The sequence below is a fragment of the Mustelus asterias genome, chromosome 1, assembly GCF_964213995.1.
Source record: "Mustelus asterias chromosome 1, sMusAst1.hap1.1, whole genome shotgun sequence".
NCBI classification, from domain to species: Eukaryota; Metazoa; Chordata; class Chondrichthyes; order Carcharhiniformes; family Triakidae; genus Mustelus; species Mustelus asterias.
This window is the reverse complement of record NC_135801.1, coordinates 150,166,747-150,187,542: the sequence shown is the minus strand read 5'-3', so window position 1 is coordinate 150,187,542 and position 20,796 is coordinate 150,166,747. Positions and strand designations below refer to the sequence as shown.

The 20,796-nt window shown below is 42.4% G+C and overlaps 1 protein-coding gene across 12 annotated transcripts in view; it reads left to right on the top strand.

The window, feature by feature from the left end:
* LOC144498811 (ciliary neurotrophic factor receptor subunit alpha-like) overlaps positions 1 to 20,796 on the top strand; it is a 314,103-nt gene that overhangs the window by 96,571 nt on the left and 196,736 nt on the right. For 11 of the 12 annotated variants that reach the window (XR_013498760.1, XM_078220550.1, XM_078220522.1 and 8 more), the window contains one exon: positions 19,145 to 19,223. The exons of the other annotated variant lie outside the window; for it this stretch is intronic. Coding sequence is in view for 10 of the 11 variants with exons in the window: in XM_078220550.1 (XP_078076676.1) it covers positions 19,145 to 19,223 (79 nt within the window). In the remaining variant the exon portion in view is untranslated. The remainder of the gene's footprint in view (positions 1 to 19,144; positions 19,224 to 20,796) is intronic. 12 annotated transcript variants of the gene reach the window in all.

Below are 20,796 nucleotides of genomic sequence, written 5' to 3'. Positions count from 1 at the left end.
AACAGGATCCACCAGTATGTGAGGGAAGAGATTATGTGTGTGCCTCTGACATAGGAATCCAGCTCTCCAGCATCACACCTCACGAATTTGTGAGCAAAAGAAGCAGCATCACTCCTCACATAAGTACATTGTTGAGTCAGAACTTTTTCATTATAATGTATACATTTAAGAAATAGAAAATGCGTTTTTAAATTTCTTTTTGTATCTAGAGCACAAAATAATCAAATTTTGTGCTTTAACTCTTCAACATTACAATGCTTCTCCAGGGCCCCGTCAACACTTTTGAGGTCAAAAGAGTCCTGTGGCCAGAAAGGATACACTGCTCTACAGTATGTGTATGTAGTTATTTACCAGATTATTGAAGTATTAGCCTCATGCTGTGAAACAGAACAAACAGCTCAATTTAGGCCAACTATTTTCATGTATGATTTCCTGGCACAGTAAATCCCTGATTGTTTGGGATGAAGATTTGCAACAGAACATGCTGAAAATAACTTGCTGAGGAAAACAACAACCTCAAAACATAAATTAGTATTGTCAACATAGCAAAGGTCTCTAGATGCTGCATTAGAGCACCTGATACTGAACAAATGAAGGAAATAATAGGATGAGTGCCTGAAGGCTTGGCCAAAGAGGCACGTTTTACCAACATTTGAATTAGGCACAGGAGTAGGCTACTCAGCCCCTCAAGCCTACACCATAGCTGAGATTCTCTGGCCTTCCAGTCATGTGTTTCCTGCCGGCGAATTTGCTAGTGATGGGATTCTCTGGTCCCGCCACTGTCAATGGGAATTCCCATTGATGTCACCCCACGCCGGCAAGAAACCCACAGGTGATGGTGCGCTGCTGGCAGGACAGGAGAATCCCGCCAGCGTGCACGGCTGGAGAATTCCGGCCCATATTTTGCTTACTAAAGAAGTCAGAAGACATGCGGGACCAGAAGAGGTCACTAAAGGCCATTTTTCAAACTTTCTTGGCAGGGAGGGAAGAGAAATGTTTAGACATTCCATACCGTTGGCTTTCCCCATCCCATTAGATCAAAACTACTTCCTCAAAACTACAATTCCATATTCTACCACCTTACTGTGAGTTTTGCATTCTTGCTCACCTTCTGCCAAAATCTCTGTTACACCACTGACCAGATACCCCTTTCTGTAACTCTGTCTCTGTCCACAGAGGCTGCCTGACCTGCTGTACATTACCAACATTTGATCTTTTTATTGAACTCAATTCAAAGTAGGTGTGATTCTGTAACCGAAGCCTGTTCTCAATTTGAAACTAGTTGGGCAATCATCACGTACTGTCAATAAAGCTGTGAATGTACCCCCTGAGCCTGGTGAGCTTGAGGTATGTATGGACTCAATCATGGCAGTGTCCGGGTGCTTGCTCGCCAGCTATTGCTTTTACTCCCAGATTTCAATGAAGTCACTCAGACTGCAGAAGTTGTGCCCTATGTTGACCAGGCTCAGATAGTCGTGGAGGTTTACAATTACCCCTTCCATATTCTTTGTGTGGGTGCATCTTAGAAAAAATTACAAATGTAACAATCTTTAGACAAAGGAAATTGAAAGACACTTGACCCACCCTTAAGAAGAAATGTTGTTCAATCATCTAATCATATTTGAGGAACCTCATTATCTCATCACAATAATCCCAGCAAGTCTGAGATCTAATGAATGTTGCTGATCATAACATTTACAATGGAAACATTTTATAAAGCAGGACAGCTTCAAGGTGGAGGTAGGTAGATTCTTGATGGGCGAGGAAATCGAAGGTTATTTGGTGTAGATAGGAATGTGGAATTCAAAACACAAAAAGATCAGCCATGATCTTATTGAATGGTGGAGCAGATCCGAGGGACAGAATGACCTACTTTTACTCCTATTTTGTATATTTGCAGCTTTTGGAGGAGTGATAATCCAAATTACCTGGAAAGGGGAAAATGTAACAATTGGTGGCATGTCAGGGTATACAGTTCTCCACATATTAAGTTTCTTATTGCGCTAGTTGTCAGGGGTTAGGGGAAAAATATATTTTGACGGGAAAGTGAAATGCCAGGTTGATATCTGGCCACTCTGACGTAGATACAGAATTACATTGTTAGCCTCCTGTGGATAGATCCCCTGGTCAATTTATTTCTTGCATGTTGAAATAAGACAGACTTAAAGCAAACAAAAAATAACAGAAGGATTTTTAGGAACAGGAAAGGAACATCCGATTCACAGAAACTATCACTTCTTCATTGATTGCTATGTTATCAGACAAGTTTACTGGCATCTACTACTGGGTACTTTTTCCCTCTAATGAACATTGGGAAGACTGAAGCGATTTTTTCTGCTTGTTCCATTCCCTAACTATCAACTCCAGCCTAGCAACAGTCTGAGATTTAGCCAGACTGGCCATATTGCTGGTATCAAATTTTATTCTGAAATAAGCCTGCAAGCTCATGTTCGTGCCACTTCTAAGACTGCTCATTTCTATCTCTAACCTCACTCCACCTTCTTTCCTACCTCCGTTCAACTGCTACTGAAACTCTCATCCGTCCCTTTGTTGCCTCTCAACTCAACTACATTCTACACTCCATGAACTTGAGGTCACCCAAAACTCTGTTGCCTGTAACTCAACTTGCAACAAGTCTCATTTTCCTATCACCCCTGTGCTCACTGACCTACGTTGTCTCCTATTTAATCAATATTTTGATTTTAAAATTCGAATCCTTATTTCAAATCCCTCCATGGTCTTGCCTCTCCCTATCTCTGTGATCTTCTCCAGCCACAGAATCCTCCAAGATATCTGCGCTGTACTAATTCTGGCCTCGGATGCAATTCCAATCATCATTGGTGGCTGCGTCTTCAATTCCCTGGGCCCCAAACTCTGGAATACCCTCCCCACCAACCTTCACCTCTCTACCTCCCTTTCCTCCTTTAATACACTTCTTAACAATCTAGCCCTTTGTCTGAGCTTTTAGTCATCAGACCTTGTATGGGTCAGTATCATACTTTAATAATGCTCCTCCTGTGTATTTTTCAAAATTTAAACAGCAGGTGATTTCAAAGACTTCACAGCACGACAGTTCTGTTGGCCTTATCCACTTTCTATGCACATTTATGTCAGCTCTTAACAATGCTAAAGGAGCACCTGACCTCCTAAAGAAGACCTGCTCTTACCCCTCTAAATAACTCCAGCAGGTTTAGACCTTTTCTTCAAACATCTAAAGCCCACAGGCTTTGTTTCAGAGACCTAGGTGATCAAAATTGCTTTTGTTTAAGGCAGTAGCAGTTTTAAATGTGCAACTGCCTCCAAGAACCACCGATATGTGAAAAATGTCCCGGTGAAAATGGTGAGTGCCGGATTAACGGGCAAAACTTCTGGATTCTGGACTCCCATGCCATTTTGGTCTGGAGTCCTTCTGGCTTTACAAATAATGGGCAATAAGTATTTGTAGGGCCCATTTTTACTGTATACTTTAATGTACTTCTCAGGTGACATGAGACAGCTCTACACTATTCAGGTGTTCTGGGGACCAGGGTTTGAATCCCACCATGCCAGATGGTGGAATTTGAATTCAATAAAAAAATATCTGGAATTAAAATCTACTGATGACCATGGAACCATTGTCTATTGTCACAAAAACCCATCTGATTCTCTAATGTCCTTCAGGGAAGGAAATCTGCCGTTCTTACCTGGTCTGGCCTACAAGTGACTCCAGAGCCACAGCAATGTGGTTGACTCTCAACTGCCCTCCAAGGGCAACTAGCGATGGGCAATAAATGCTGGTCACCCTACAATGCCCATGTCCCACGAATGAATAAAAAAAGGTGAAAAACATCGAACTTGATTCCTCCTTTGCCCTCAATTTCCTTTTTATTTCTGTCTCGTGAAATTTGAATCCTTTCCAATTGCAAGCAATTTGCCAAATCTCCTGTTGTTAGCGCACAAAACAATAATTTGTATCTCCTTCCACTTATAAAGGTTTGTCATACTAAACCTGGTCAAAAATAACCTAGATCAAACAAATAACGCATAAAATGGAACCCAATTTTGTTCTGGCCCTTTGAATAACACTGCATTTTTCAATACTGCAACCTCAATGTGTTTTCTATTAGGGAATATTAATAAGAATTATATTTACTGCTCTATAGTGGGTTTAAGCATCTGGGAGTGATCAGTTGCAAAGGAGGCATGTTATAAGCCAGAACAGATATATCATATCACTTTTGTCATTTTTGTTTCTCTTTTTCTTGGAATACTACATAATCAATAAGTACCTCCCTGGCTTTTAAGAGAAGCGTCTTTTGATATATATGGAACTCAATAACAACCGAGCTTTGATTTTGATTGTTGTAACCAGAACGAGATTCTGTGTTCCGTTGTGTGGTTCTGTCAGAAACTTATCAGCTGGAATTTTTTTTTAAGCCTCTGAAGACGATAACATCAATTTTTAAAGAAACATAACTAGAGCTTAAAGCCCCTGAGCTGTGCAAAGAGATTGCAATCACAAATTCAGAGCAAGATGGTTGGCATGAGGTTGAGTTCTGTTTCAGCAGTGATTACTCTGGACTTCTTTAGCATTATGTTACTTGTATTTTTTAAAATGTTTCTCCTGTGTTACATTTTGCTACTATCAATATTTCACTCATTGTTGTTTTATTCTCCTAAGGGTCTCGCAGTAGGATCATCTTTCCTCAGGTGACAGCACCTTCCATTATCTCACTTTCAGTTACCCATTTTTAACATATAAGACTTGACAATAAAAGCCTGGGCTGGAATTCTCCCAAAGAAATTCTAAGTGTCGAATTTGTGTGAAAACTGGAGTAATTCACGCTGGGTTTTTTTTCAGCAGAAGTTTAAAAATGAATCTCCCACTCTCTGTGCACTGCAGTGTGCACTAGCGCGATTCACTCCAGAATTCAGAGGGCGGGGCCTATTCCTGCTGGAGAGGCCAGCAGCGTAGCACTGAGCGGGCAACTGTGCATGTGCCGATCTGACAGTGTCGAGATCGGTGCATGCACAGTGTTCTTGCACTGTCGATCACTGCCCCCCCTCCCCTGCAGCCCCAGCCTCCGCCCCAGCCTCCCTCCCTCCCTCCACCGATCCCAATGCAGAGTGACAGCTGGACACCACCCACCCCCACTGCCCAATGCCAAGGTGCCTCCTGGGCTTTGGCACTTAGCTCCTTGAGCAGTGCTGGGGGCACTACCCTTCCTGCCACCTGACCCTCTGGGGGTGCCCTGATTTACTCCCCCTTCACTCTGGCAGGGTCAGGCTGCTATCTCCCCGAAAGTGGGGTGCTACAGTAAACCACGCTGTAGGGAACTAATCTGGCTGGGGGGGGGGGGGGGGGGGTGAGGGGAGAGGGGAATGCTAGCTAGGCTGGAGACTTCAGATCCGGGCCCGTTAATCACATTTAAAATATATGGGAATGTTAATTACCTTAATTTCTGTGCCTCCGCATCAATTTCTGGTGCGGATGTGACACCGCCGAAAATCCAGCACTGGGAGACACTGGCGGACCAGGACGCCCAGGGTGGATCCCGTGCATTGGGTACCGCTGTAATCTCCTGCCCCACTGCGCTAAAAGATTAGCACAACGGGATGGGAGAATCACCTCCCTGATTTTTGCAGAGTCTGGCTGACTCCAGCTGCCTTTAAAAATGGCAGTCGGAATTCTGGGATTCCCTGCTGCAATTCTCAGTACTGGCAATTTTCATCAGTGGGATAAGGGTGCATTCCTAACCTTGCCCATTCCATTGCGGGTATAAACATCTCGTACCTCACCGCAATTTTCATGGAATCAAGCTTCTCAAGGCCACCTGTTTCATAGCCCCTCAGAGGAGTCATGAACCATAGTATAGATTCAGGAATCTTTTTGGAAGATATTTTTTAATGTTCTTACCCTTTCCATGCCCTCTGCACCCCTTCTATGCCCCCCTCCCCCCTCATCCTTCATGCCCATTTAATCAGTATGTCCTAAAGAACTAATGAAACATATAATAGCAATGATAAATCTAAAAATGCACTTAAACATCCACTTTGAAATTTCCTTTGAAAAACTACTGCTCTTACAACCCTATAAAAATGTCAACCAGACAGAGCCATTACAGTATCAATAACAGATTACCTCCCTTCATAGCTCTTGATATTGTCCAATTAAACATAGACATTGAAAAAAATGTTCAAAGAAAGAATAGCCTATTATAACCTCATAAAGATGGCAAACGATCAAAGCAGTCACTTTATTTTCACCTGTGAAAACCAACATCTGCTGAGTTAATCCATTGGTAAGTTTTGGAACTCAGCCAAGAATTCATTTTAAGGTCTTCTGGAGAAACTGATGTATGGCCTTCTGTTTCCATTGGTGTAGTTCGGAGGAGGTATTGGGGGAATGAAGGTTGAATGGGGGAAATAGTGAGGACATGACATGAGGAGTGGATGGCGGAGGTGTGAGGGGTAAGAGCCTCACAACCTTGTAATACAACTGAGACACAACCGGAGTGACCCAAGGCAGAACTTCTAACCAGCTTGCCTCAGTATTTGCCCACCTCTGTGGTCACATCCGAATTGCTTCCTGGGGTGATATGCATGACTTGATCCCACCTCTGCTACCCCAGAGCAGAAATGGTACGTGCAGAGAACATTTATACAGACATGGATCCGCTGAGTTGGGAAATTTCCTAATTCAAGCCTAATGCATTCTGCTGCAAATCTGACCGAGTGTAAACATGCTATTCAATTGAAGGGGCAACACCACTGAACCTCAAACTACCCTCAGCTGACATTCGCATGTGATTTCCAATATAGGTAATTGAGTAGCCACAACATGCTATTCCCAGAGCATTCAGATCAATTCTACCACTGCTCAGCTGAGGTTAGGCACAGTAAGTAGTTCACAACACCCAGGTTAAAGTCCAACAGGTTTATTTGATAGCATGAGCTTTTGGAGTGCTCCTCCTTCATCATGCGAGGGGCACCTGATGAAGGGGCAATGCTCCGAAAGCTCGTGCTACCAAATAAACCTGTTAGATTTTAACCTGGTGTTGTGAGACTACTTACTGTGCCTACCCCAGTCCAACGGTGGCAACTCCACAGCTGAGGTTAGTAAACATCAAGATTTGAACCCAGAATGGTTCAGCATCAAACTGGATAGTACATCCAGCTACTGTGTCATGAGGGGGATTCTTATTTGTGATTTTATTTCCCGCTCTGCCCATTTATGAACCATCTCAATTTCCCCTCTTATATTTCATTACAGTATATTTACCTCCGTTAGATGGGTTGCATTATGAAGGGAGGTTGGGATTGTATTCCATTGCATTTAAAAGGTTTAGGAATGATCTAATCGGGGTGTTTAGAGTGATAAAAGGATTTGATAGCATAAATACAGATCAAGGATTTCCTCCAGTAGATGAAATCAAAACAAGGAGGCACAATTTGTAAATTTTGAGAGAGGTCATCGGTTAAATTAGGGAACTTCTTCACAAAATGGTAAGAAAAATCTGGAACTCCCTCCTTTTAAAAGTTGTGGATGTGGAGCCATTTGAAATTTTCAAGACTTGAGATTGAGGAACGTTTTGCTTGATAAAGGTATTCAAAGCTATGGATCAACAGCAAGTAAATGAAGTTGAGGTACAGATGAGCCATTGACTGATTTGAATGGTGCATCAGACCTGAGGGATTGATTGGCACACCCCTGTACTTATTCACGTGATACCTAGAATGAGATGGCTCGTTCTGATGTGATAGAAATCATAGAAATCATAGAAACCCTACAGTACAGAAAGAGGCCATTCGGCCCATCGAGTCTGCACCGACCACAATCCCACGCAGGCCCTACTCCCATATCCCTACATATTTACCTACTAATCCCTCTAACCTATGCATCTCAGGACACTAAGGGCAATTTTTAGCATGGCCAATCAACCTAACCCGCACATCTTTGGACTGTGGGAGGAAACCGGAGCACCCGGAGGAAACCCACGCAGACACGAGGAGAATATGCAAACTCCACACAGTGACCCAAGCTGGGAATTGAACCCAGGTCCCTGGAGCTGTGAAGCAGCAGTGCTAACCACTGTGCTACCGTGCCGCCCGTGTCTGTTTGAATCAAACTCTTGATCTGGACACAAGGAGATGTTTGACAGTAGTTCATGGTGACTCACTAAACAGCTTTCCCCTGTCCCCTTGAGAGAGTGTGCCTAACCTCTTAAAATGGATAATGTGCTGTCAGCATAACTTAACTAAGCTAAGATTGCTGGGATGAAAATCTTCCTTTCAATTGTAAGTGTTTTGAAAGAAATTAGGTTTGACAGCTGATGCTACTTTCGAGAACAAAGTCATACTAACTGGCATAAATTGAGAAGGACTGAGCAGGGTTTAGGAATTGGAAAACGGGAACAGTTGGTCTGCTGTTAAAAGTATGACATTACAGATGCTTGTTTGTTTATTTTTATTAATCACAAGTAAGGCTTCACAAGTGAAGTTACTGTGAAAATCCCCTAGTCGCCACACTCACGTGTTCAGGTCAATGCACCTGACCAATACATCTTTTAGATTGTGGGAGGAAACCGGAGCACCTGGAGGAAACCCACACAGACACGGGAGAACGTGCAAACTCTGCACTGTTGCCTCACAGCGCCAGGGACCTGGGTCATTGTGAGGCGCAATAGTGCTAATCACTGTGCCACCCTCTAGATGCAGGGATAATTTTATAATTTTGACACTTCAATGTCCCTTAAGATTTCAAAATTCACGGCATGCATGCACACTTCAGACATGTTGTGATGGATGTGACACTGGTAAAGGGATTAGTGTGCATATAACAACCACTGTATAGTATGCCAAGCAGGCAGATCATGGCATCAATCAATGTACAACACTGATTTGATGCCAGCAATGCCATTTTGGAGCACCACAGCCTAGATCTGTTGTGTGAGATCCTTAAGCTTCTACCAGCATTGAATCCAAATCCGTGGAGTTCTACTTTGCATTAACCTCTGCATCTATCTGTTTACAGTCTGTCCTCATCACATGACTGGAGGCTGTAATGTTTGAGAGAATGGGAATTACAATTGATGCAATTCTACTGCAAATCCAACAGTTTTGTTTAGCAAAAAGCTGGAAACTAAACAGTTACAAAGCATTTTTAAAAAAAACATAGTTACCCCCAGTATATGTTGACTACAGGTTAATTGAATCTGATCTGACGAGGACCAGTCCACTTTCTGAGGAATTTTTCTTGTCTTGTTTTGATAACACCATTCTGATTTATTCTTTGCCTCCTTTTGTCCTGTGTCTGCTTAGCAACTGGCTTTGTGTCCAATTATTCTGTGCCTCTCGCATGGTTTCTAGGATTCGTGATGAGTCTCTGGTCCATATCAAACTGAACTTAGTCCAAAGTACCATGCATAGCTGGTTTTCTCCACATGTGATCCTTTAACCACAAGACATCTGGTGCATATACCTTTTTTTGTTTCCTTTTTAAGTTCAACCATCTGACAGGTGGTTGTGTAACCACCTCTTGAGTTCTGAGTTGTTATCTGTATCAAAGGTCATTTGAGAAAACACAATCATAGCAGTTTAAAAAAAGTTTGGCAAGCCACAACTTATTTCCACTGCACTTTTGCAATAAATTTCAGTATGTCCATTGTAGGTACTGGCTTTGACAAAGGGTCATCTGGACTCGAAACGTCAGCTCTTTTCTCTCCTTACAGATGCTGCCAGACCTGCTGAGATTTTCCAGCGTTTTCTCTTTTGGTTTCAGTATATCCTTACAGCCTCCCTCAATGTTATTCCCTCGAAGGACATCTCTTGAATTACCGATGATTTGATGCATTGGGCTGGACTTTCCGGCCACACTCGCCCCGGAACCGGAAAATCCCACCCGAGGCCAATGGACCTTTCCATGGCCTGCCCTTGCCCACTCTGATTCCTGTGGCAGGTGAGATGGGAAAATTCGCCCCACTGTCTCAAGGTGATTTTGTATGGTAATATTTTGTTGGACTTGGGCCACTAGTCATTTCAATACCTTGGCTTTTTGCTTCTTCACCCATTTAGCATGGTTTATCAGTCGGTATAGCACTATTACTGGCTTTGTCACCACCAAGACATGAAAGGTGACTTGTATCCAGGGATGGATGTATGCATTCATACCTCAGCTTCAAACTTTGAACCATCATGGCCTGTGGTTCTGATTATTAATGCTAGTTCTGATTAACTTGGTACATTGTTGGAACTGGTAATAGTGCTTCCTAGACAGATCAATATCCCATCAAAGTGCAATCAAATGCTCAAGAAGAGGGTGTATTTCATATCCAAATTTAGTAACTTACGTGTACAAACTGGCCTTTAGACTTTCCGTGACATTCAGAATATAAGCATAATGTTGATAGATATTAGTCCCTTCATGAATACTAAGACAGACAGAATAAGTGGAGTAAGACAGAAGATGCAGTACTCAACCAGACAAATCTGTGATACTGCTTCCTGCTGGTGATTACAAAGTACTCTCCTTTACCTCAATATGCAGGCCAGTTATAGGAATATAGAAACCCTACAGTGCAGAAGGAGGCCATTCAGCCCATTGTGCCTGCAAAGACAACAATCCCACCTAGGCCCTATCCCCGTCATTATGCACATAGTCTTTCCAGAACTCCTCCATGTTGCAGTCTTGTGGTATTAAACCCACATAAGGAACTGCCATACTGCAAGGTGTGGCCATGGGTTCAAGAATAGTCTCTTTATCTCCTACAACCATGAAGTTCAGTCCCTGTCAAACCCTACTCGCATTCATGTGGTAGATGTGGTGTTGACTACACTGCACATGCATGTCCCCCTTTTATTGTCTTAAAGTTCTCCAAACAAAATACCGGAGTGGGGTTCTCCTCATTTGGAACCACAGAAAAATACACGATCCGATCTGGCATGACTGTGTTAGAACCATTTTCATTTCCTCATCACTTTTTAACTATCAATTGAGCGACTCATTATTTTTGTCATCTCAGCTGCACTGCACCAGATCTGTTCTTGCACAGTGAGGACAGTTGAGGCCACAGTATCATACTGCCTCAGCTGACCCAACAGTTCATAGATGTCATACTCAAACATTTATTTCCTCACCCAATTCTGGAACAAAGTCATTGATGGATAGTTTCTCAAACTTTGTCCCTTGCAGATGGCAAAATTCCACCAATAATATACACATAATACAAATGACAAACTTCAAACAGCATCCAGGGCAGGACCACAGAGTTAAACAACTTCTGTACACACACACAAGTGCAACTGACGCACACACTCTCAAACTGGTTCATTTACAAATCAAGAAATTTCTCACCACACACAATCTACAGTTTGCCTATCGCCGCAACAGGTCCACAGCAGGTGCCATCTCCCTGGCCCTGCACTCAACCCTGGAACACCTAGATAATAAGGACACCCATGTCAGATTCCTATTTATTGACTACAGCTCAGCCTTCAACACCATTATTCCCACAAAACCCATCTCCAAACTTCATGGCCTGGGCCTTGGCACCTCCCTCTGCGACTGGATCCTGAACTTCCTAACCCGCAGACCACGACCAGTAAGGCTAGGCAACAGCACCACCACCACAAGCATGCCCCACAAGGCTGTGCTCTCAACCCCCTACTATACTCCTTATACACCTATGATTGTGTGGCCAAATTCCCCTGCAATTCGATTTTTAAGCTTGCTGACGACACCACCGTAGTGGGTTGGATCTCAATGATGAGACAGAGTACAGGAATGAGATAGAGAATCTGGTGAACTGGTGCGGCAACAATAATCTCTTCCTCAATGTCAACAAAACGAAGCAGTTTGTCATCGACTTCAGGAAGCATAAAGGAGAACATGCCCCTGTCTACCTCAATGGGGATGAAGTAGAAAGGGTCGCGAGCTTCAACTTTTTAGGTGTCCAGATCACCAACAACCTGTCCTTGTCCTAGTCCCCCCACCCCCTCCCCCCCCCGCCCCCCCCATGCCGACACTATAGTTAAGAAAGCCCACCAACACCTCTACTTTCTCAGAAGACTAAGGAAATTTGGCATGTCAGCTACGACTCTCTCCAACTTTTACAGATGCACCATAGAAAGCATTCTTTCTGGTTGTATCACAGCTTGGTATGACTCCTGCTCTGCCCAAGACGACAAGGAACGACAAAAGGTCATGAATGTAGCCCAATCCATCACGCAAACCAACCTCCCATCCATTGACTCTGTCTATACTTCCCGCTGCCTCAGCAAAGCAGCCAGCATAATTAAGGACGCCACACATCCCGGATATTCTTCCGTCGGGAAAAAGATGAAAAAGTCTGAGGTCACGTACCAACCAACTCAAGAACAGCTTCTTCCCTGCTGCTGTCAGACTTTTGAATGGATTTACCCTAGCTATGACTGTAACACTACATTCTGCACTCTCTTGTTTCCTTTTCTATGAATGGTATGCTTTGTCTGTATAACACGCAAGAAACAATACTTTTCATTGTATGTTAATACATGTGACAATAATAAATCAAATCAAATCTGGTTGTCTTTTCTTTTCACAGAATTTTAGCTTTTGTTTTAGGTCTCTCAAACTTTCTTTTCTTCCTTCTATACTGCTTCTGGAATTCCATTAAGCAGACATTGCCTGAGCGGAACCAGGATTCATTTCTTCATATTGTCAGCTGTTTTTATATCTCCATTATCTCTCTGTCAATTCTCCTTTGTATCGGCACAGTGGCACAGTGGTTAGCACTGCTGCCTCACAGAGCCAGGGATCCAGGCTCAATTCTTGGCTTCGGCCACTGTCTGTGCAGAGTCTGCACGTTTTCCCAGTGTGTGCATGGGTTTCCTCTGACTGCTGTGATTTCCTCCCACAGTCCAAAGATGTGCGGGTTAGCTGGATTGGCCATGCTAAATTGGCCCTTAGTGTCAGGGAGACTAGCTAGGGTAAATGCAGATGGTTATGGGGATGGGGCCTGGGTGGGATTGTGGATGTTGCAGACTCGATTGGCCTTCCTGTGCACTATAGGGATTCTATGATGATTCTTCTCTACAGGTTTCAATTACCCTACTCTTACCCAAACACTGATTCTCTGAGTTTTGTTTATTGATACAACCATTTTTCCTCATTGAACTTTTGAGACAACTTCCCCATGTCTCATGTGACTATTGTATAAGAGAATTCTGGTGTCCAGTGTTGTACCTGATTGATACCATCACTACGATCTATAATGATGCATATTGACCTCCTGCAGGGGCCGTTTCCCTGTTACATACTTAAGTAAATCCTCCATGGTCTTGGCATCAGATTTACTCCTTTCCTCTGATTCACCACCCGTTGTTCAATTTACTCTGCCTCACTCTTTACCCTTTCACAAGTCAGATTCACAAGTAGAAAGACTCTTGGGGTGGGATTTTCAAGTCTTTCCTGCCAGCAGCACCTTCCAGTTCCATCAATGAGTGTTTTCCCCAGCGGTAAGGTGGACAAGCCATGCAAAAGCCTCTTGACTTTGGCAGGACCAGAAAACCCATTCCAGGTTGCTGGAAAATCCCAGCCTCAGAATCTGCTGCAGTTCCCATGTAAGAGGTGCCGATCTGTTTGAAGAAATTCCAGCTAGCTTTAAGTGGTAGTGCTGGAAATCTGAATAAAAAATGCTGGAAATCTTAGCAGGTCAGGCAGCACCTGTGGAGAGAAAAGCAAAATTAACATTTTGTGTTGATGACCTTTCAGAATGGTCTGAAATTTTCTCCCTCCGCAGATGCTGCTTGACTTGCTAAACATTTCCTGCGGAGTGGTGACAACAATATTCTCCGCAATGATAAATAAAACAAATCACCAAAATAAGTTGGAAATGATCTGCCTTCAGTTGTCGCATTGTACACCACAATGGGACAGCATTTAAGAGCACCAATGTACTAAACCATTGCTTAATGAAACAACATTTTTTTACACAATAGGTACGTTGAATTGTTCCAGAACCAGCCTGCCTCTTGTTAAGAAATTCTGGTATTTTACAGCTTACAGGCCCAAAAACCACAGTATTTCAAAAGTCAAAGTATGCCTGGACACATTTATCACCCATAAACCCCTTCCCTGATGTTTAAAAATCAATGATTGCCAGCCATGTGGACAAAATAAAATCAAAAATATATCCTTTCTTACCATCACTACTCGGTCGAAATAGAGTTGCAGTATTCAAGCAGCTGCCTGAATCTCCGTCTTTCTACTGAGGCCTTTTGTCCTTGTCATTTGAGTCCTGCTTTGTTCTTTAACCTCAGTCATTGCCATGTACCTTCAGCCAGCTTTTTCAATAGTAACTGCTTTGATTGAAATCCAGGGCTCCAGACATGCCGTGATATAAATGTAGGACTGTTGCATCACATCAAACCATATGGAGAAGGCAGATGTCACTACTTTGGTTTTCATCTTTTCTGAACAGTGATTTTCTCTCTAGGTGGCTATAGCTAACATTGCCTTTGGCAGTTCATAGCCTCAGTACTGTAATTTAAGGTCTCTCCGACTGGCAATACATGAAACAAAAATTCCTGTTTTGATGAGAGTTCTTCACCTCATTTTCATTATAGAGCATGGCTTGTATCACAGCACACCTACCTCATCTGTTTGCTGCCTCATTATCATTTTAATTTCCTAACTTTACTTGCAGTTTGATACACCACAAATAAGTGTTTCCTGTCACTGCGTATTGGCAAGGACTGCAATCTGTTCCTTTCAAGTTTATAAATCACTTTGAACAATTAAAAAGTGGATGCCTGGAATGGGAAATATCTCACTTGCTGGGATAAAAAAGAGGGAATTGCATCTATTCTTTGCCTGCCGCTGATTAAAAGTCCTCTAATCCTAACTTCAGTGCCTCAAATGCAAAGCATTCAATTCTTTGCCCTGATAGCCCATTTTTAAAAAATGGGCTATCTTAGACTTTACATATTCTGGAAAGTATTTTTTGTTACACAGAGAATTAAACAGCAGGTTAACAGATGTATGCTATTTTTGATTAATATAGGACTCATTTTCTCCTGCAGTGCATATATCAAGGTAATATTTCCAAACTGATAGCTTTACAGGAACTCTTCGATTTTCTAGCCTAAAGAATTACATTAGAAATCATTTTTACTCATACAATCAAAAACCAAATGGCATAATTCTGCCCCTATATCTTATCTATACCTTATAGTCTAAAATTTTCTCCTTGAATGCTATTCAACCTAAATCATCAACATGGTAATTAATAAACATATGGGAGATGAGGAGAATTTTTTTCTCAGAGTTGTGGTCTTCAGAACTCCTTTCCCAGAGAGTGGCGGAGGTGGACAGCATGGTAACACAGTGGTCAGCACTGCTGCCTCACTGCGCCAGGGACCTGGGTTTGATTCCCGGCTTGGGTCACTGTCTGTGGGGAGTTTGCACTTTCTCCCCATGTCTGCGTAGGTTTCCTCCGGGTGCTCCGGTTTCCTCCCACATTCTGAAAGACGTGCTGGTTAGGTGCATTGACCCGAACAGATGCCAGACTGCGGCGACTACAGGAATTTTGCAGTAAATTCATTGCAGTGTTAATGTGAGCCTTACTTGTGACTAATAAATAAACTTAACTTGGGTGAGGTCAGTGATATTTTTAAGGCAGAGGTAGGTAGATTCTTGATTTTACAAAGGAGTCAAAGATTATTGGGGTAGGAGGGAATATGGAGTTGAGGCCACGATCAGATCAGCAATGGACTGGAATTCTCTGGTCCTGCACGCCCCGGCTACCACTGCCAGCGATAGTGGAGAATTTAGCGCTCAGCCAAATCTCCATTCACAGCAGCGGGACAGGATAATCCTAGCAGCGGGCGAGGTCGGAGAATTACAACCACAATCTAAAGGAATGACAGAACAGGCTCGAGGGGTCAAGTAGCCTACTTCCACTTCTAGGTTACGTGTTCTTAGACTCATGTTTAGGATTATGCTGAAGACAGTAAATAGAGAATCTCCCAATGAACTTCCAGAATAGAATAGTAGGGGCAACTTGAGTCCAAATTCACCAAAAGGGTGTTGTCAGCCAATGGGATAGTAACTTGTCTATGAGAATCCTCCCCACTTTACTGGGGAATGAAAAGTGAAGAATAGACCAGGGAAGGAGAACAAAAATGGAAGCTCAGTTCAGTGTCCAATTATGAAATGGAATTGTCAGAAGTCTTTTAACAGGTCACTTTCTTCCTCTCCTGGCATATAACTCCAGAAGGGGTGATAGCTAAAAATAAAGGGGAACATTTAGCTTAGAAGGAATATTAACCATCTCTTCCTGGAGTATATATATTTTGTACTTATTGACGTGACTTTAACAGCGCCAACAACTTTACCACATGTCTGATCTAATTTTATGATAGGAATTAGTCTGTGCTGTACTCCAAAACTGTTATTCAACTGTGTAAAGGAATACCTATAATGCTTCATGAATTCTTCTAGTCTTGCCCTCCTTGTTAATTGCATTTTTTTTCCTCTATTTTCTCTCTTTGCATCCCTTTCTCAATCTGAGATAAGAAGAGAAAATACAGGCCAGTCAACAAACTGAAGGGGAATGACAGTTTAACATTCTGGATGTTGAAAGGCTAGACTTGAAATATCAGCTTGCCTTTTTCAGATGATGAGAAATCTGATGTGCATTTCGAATATTTTATTTGAATTTATATTTCAATATTGTTTCTTTTTCTTGGGAAGTGGGTGGTCCACTCTCAAAGTTTGGGGATTCAGGATCAATTAAAATTTTCCAAATCAAGATTGCTAGGTTTTTATGTGATGACAGGGTTTTTGAAACAAAGGCAGACAGATGAAGATGGGGTACAGGTCAGCCATGATCTAACAGAATGGCAGGTAGAAGCTCAAGAGCTTACTCCTGTTCCTTGCAAAAACTACAACTCCCAGCAGTAATGTTTTCGCAATGCTGTTAAGTCGAAAATTCCAAGATTTTGACCCAGTGGCAATCAAGAAGTAATGATATATGGCTAAGTCAGGATGTTGCTCCCACAGCAAAGCTGTGCTTGTCCTTGGTAGTAAAGGCTGCAAAGAGGTAGCATAATTTGCAGCACACCCTGGAGTGTGAGGATAGCAGGGTAGATATTTAGCCCCCTAGCAGAAGCACCGAAAAGCAATTGAGTTGTTCTATCATGGATGGATGAACTTGCTGTTGTTTCAGCTGCATGTTGTCCACATGAGTTGTAAATATTCCATGCCATGCTTGACTTGCCTGCCGATAGTAGCAAGATTTTGAGGGGTCAGGAGTTGAACCACTTTTCATATATGCATGGTCCTTGCCCATCTCTTGTAGCCATAGGATCGGTTGAAGATCTGACTAATGATGTTCAGGATGGTGATAATCAGTAATTCAGTATTGATGAGTTATCTGAAGAAGTAAAGGTGGTGACTGGACTCTCTAGTCTGTGATGGTCATTACTTGGCACTTTGATGACAAGAATATAACATGTGTCAGCATAAATCTGAATGTTAACTATATCTTACTGTAAATTGGCATTATCAGAGGAATTGTCAATGAAGTTGAATATTGTAAGTAAGCAGTTCATTTCTGATCCCATTAATGAAGCAGTGAAAAATGGTTGAGTTATAGACAGTTCCACAAGACCCTCCCACAGTCATATATCCTAAGGCTGTGATGACTGACCTCCAATAACCACAATAATCTTCTTTTGTGCCAAGCATGATTCCAGCTTTGGAAGGTTTTCTCTTTGACTCCCATTAACTTCAGTTTTGTGAGGGTGCCTTGGTATTGTACTTGGTAATGCTATCATGATATCGGGGACAAATATGTCTTTTCTCTCTCAGGCATTGTGTCTACATCAAGGCTATGTTGAAGTCTGGAGCTGAATAGTTCTGAGAATTGGGGGCGGGGGTGAGGAATTTTCCATTCCTGTTTTTGGCAGGGGGGGGGGACATAAAATGATGGCATGGGTGGAGAATCCCACGAGATTCTCAGAACAGTTTCCGCCCCGGCGGGATTTCCCCGATCAGTAGTCCCTGTCAATGACATAATGGGAATCCTGACTTTAAAGATTGGGATCCCCATTTAGATTTATTTAAATGTAATTATCAGGGCAGGTGTTCTGTGGGGGAGCGAGGGGAATGTTCCACTTCTGCGGGGGTAGTTCCATGGTGTGGGGAGAGGGGAGGCATTCCATGATGTGGGGAGAGAGGAGGCATTCCATGGTAGGGGTGTGAGGGAGAAGTTCCATAGTGTAAGGGGAGGGGCGGGGGGGGGGGGTTGCGCGGGGATGGGCATTCTATTTTTATTCTTTGTCATTGAGGCGCTCTTCAAAAACAGCTCCCTGATCTTTTAGCGCCCGTCTGCCAGCATTCCATCGTGGGACCCACCCCTTACATTTATTTGTCCATCACTTTAAAAATAATGGCAGGAAAACCCACCAACGCCACCAGCAGGCTGCCCTCCACTCATCCTGAGATGACATTCAATGTTTATTTCTGTTTCCTCTTTGTATTCTTCCTTCACCATCTCATTCTTTCTTCTCTTGATCTATTTTTCTCTAACTCCCTGAGATTGCCAAGATATCTCTCGGCCTCCCCAACTGTGCGCACCAAACTCCTTCCCACCCTTCATCGCCATCAACGAACACAACCACTATTAGTTAGCACTGTGCTTTTGAATTTTAATCCAATCTGGAATTTAAAACAACTTGGTGATAGTCTGAGTCCAAAAATATTGCTGACGATTGTGATATTCCATTACAAAACTTATTCATATTCAGGCATGCTTATTTTAAAAATTATTGTGATAGAATTTATTATTCTTGCAATCAAAACAAGAGGAAAAACAATTATGGGTTTACATTAATCCCAACAAAGGACCATTGGATGTGTGGTTCCCTCAGGCAATTGACTTTAAATTTCTACCTGTCAATTTTTCTCATACGAAGTGTAACCGAGATGGTTAGTGTTAGTGCTCACAGTCATGTAGGATGACAGATTGCTATTGTTCGTTTGGCTTTGGTTCCTGTGGTCTGTACAGGCAAGTCCTAGGAAGAGGATGTGTTTTTTTAATGGGGTGCAGTGCTGCTCTGTAGACTGTGTCCCAGAAGCTGTCTCTTTGACTGATGCTAATGAGTCTAATTGTTTTCTTAACAGATGGCAAATATTGTTGCTTCTGCCTACTGTGTGGTGCTGACTGTTTTGGTGGTGTGCGCTCGAGACCACAGTGGACAGGGTGAGTTGGTAAACAAAGAGTTTCCTTTCACGTTCTTCTGGTTCACACATTTTCTGTTAACCTTTGCCGATCCAAGCATGGAAAAAAAACCAAATCTTAAAAATTCCAAACTGGATCACTTAACGATTTCAAAAAGTCCACTTGTGCCTCTCCTGAGTCATGCTGGTGATAGCCACACTGTCACTTTGTCCAAGTGGCTATTATTCAAACGTGAGATTAGACTTTGGAATGTAGACTGTTCAACTAGGGGTTGCATCGCCTGCTGTATCCAACCCCACCCTCACAGGCTTGTGGGACTAACAAAAATGACCCATTTTTAATACTTAGCAATGGATTGCAAAGCAGCTATGACTGAGACAATGGCCAGGATTTTCCAGCCCTGCTGTGACAGAAAGGGGGATGTGATGTTCCAGCCAAAAGTCCATTGAAAATCCTACCAGTAGCTTTCTGCAGCAATAATAACTTTTTGCTTCACCAATAAATGACCCTTTCTTGTATTTGTACCTAAATCAAAGGACAAGGACAACATTTGGGGAAAACGCATATAATTCCTTAGATTCATCAAGATGCCCAAAATTTCCCTTTTAATCATATATTCTTTTTCTAGTTAAACATCTTATCTATTTGAATACTAGAACTGGATAAGTTGTGAAATAATTCTCTATTTCTCTAAAGCAGATAAACATCTTGACATTGTAAAAAAAAAATCAAAAATAATTACTGAAGGCTTCGACTCCTACTAGCTGTCTGGACGGATCTGAATTTGATTTCAGTCTGGGATTTTGAAATTTTGTTTATTATTTGTAATTGTAAACAGCAGCACCACAAGCATTGGTATCCGAATAATCACTAGTATGTTTTGGTAAAATTGTTGACAGATTTAGTATGTTGCATTTTAAAGTTAAAGTTTCTTTATCAGTCACAAGTAAGGTTTGCATTAACACTGCAATGAAGCTACTATGAAATTCCCCTAGTTGCCACCCTCCGGCGCCTGTTCGGGTCAATGCACCTAACCAGCACGTCTTTCAGACTGTGGGAGGAAACCGGAGCACCCGGAGGAAACCCACGCAAACACGGGGAGAATGTGCAAACTCCACACAGACAGTGGCTGGGAATTGAACCCCAGTCCCTGGGGCTGTGAGACAGCAGTGCTAACCACTGTGCCACCATGCAGCCCATTTTTTCTTAAATAAAATTTTCCACAATCTTATCCATTCACAATTGTATTTACTGCAATATCACAACAAGGTTGGTCTACCCCATGCCATTCCCTATCATTATTAATCAAGCTTTTGTTTATCATATAGAAAAGTGCAGGACCAGAATAGACTATTGAAATCTATCGGGCCGATATCACATCTCACAATATCTCATAACCTTCAGCAGTTTTCTACCGATTGTTATCCAATTCTCTCCTGAATTTGTTTTATCTGCATAATGTAGTTTAATCTAACATGTCTCTTCATTTTTGCACTTCAAAGTTTGAGGATATGCCCTCCTGTCGAATTTCTAAAAATATTGACCCATGTTTCGTCTGCATGGTTTTAAGATTTTGGACACTTTTTGTAAGCTC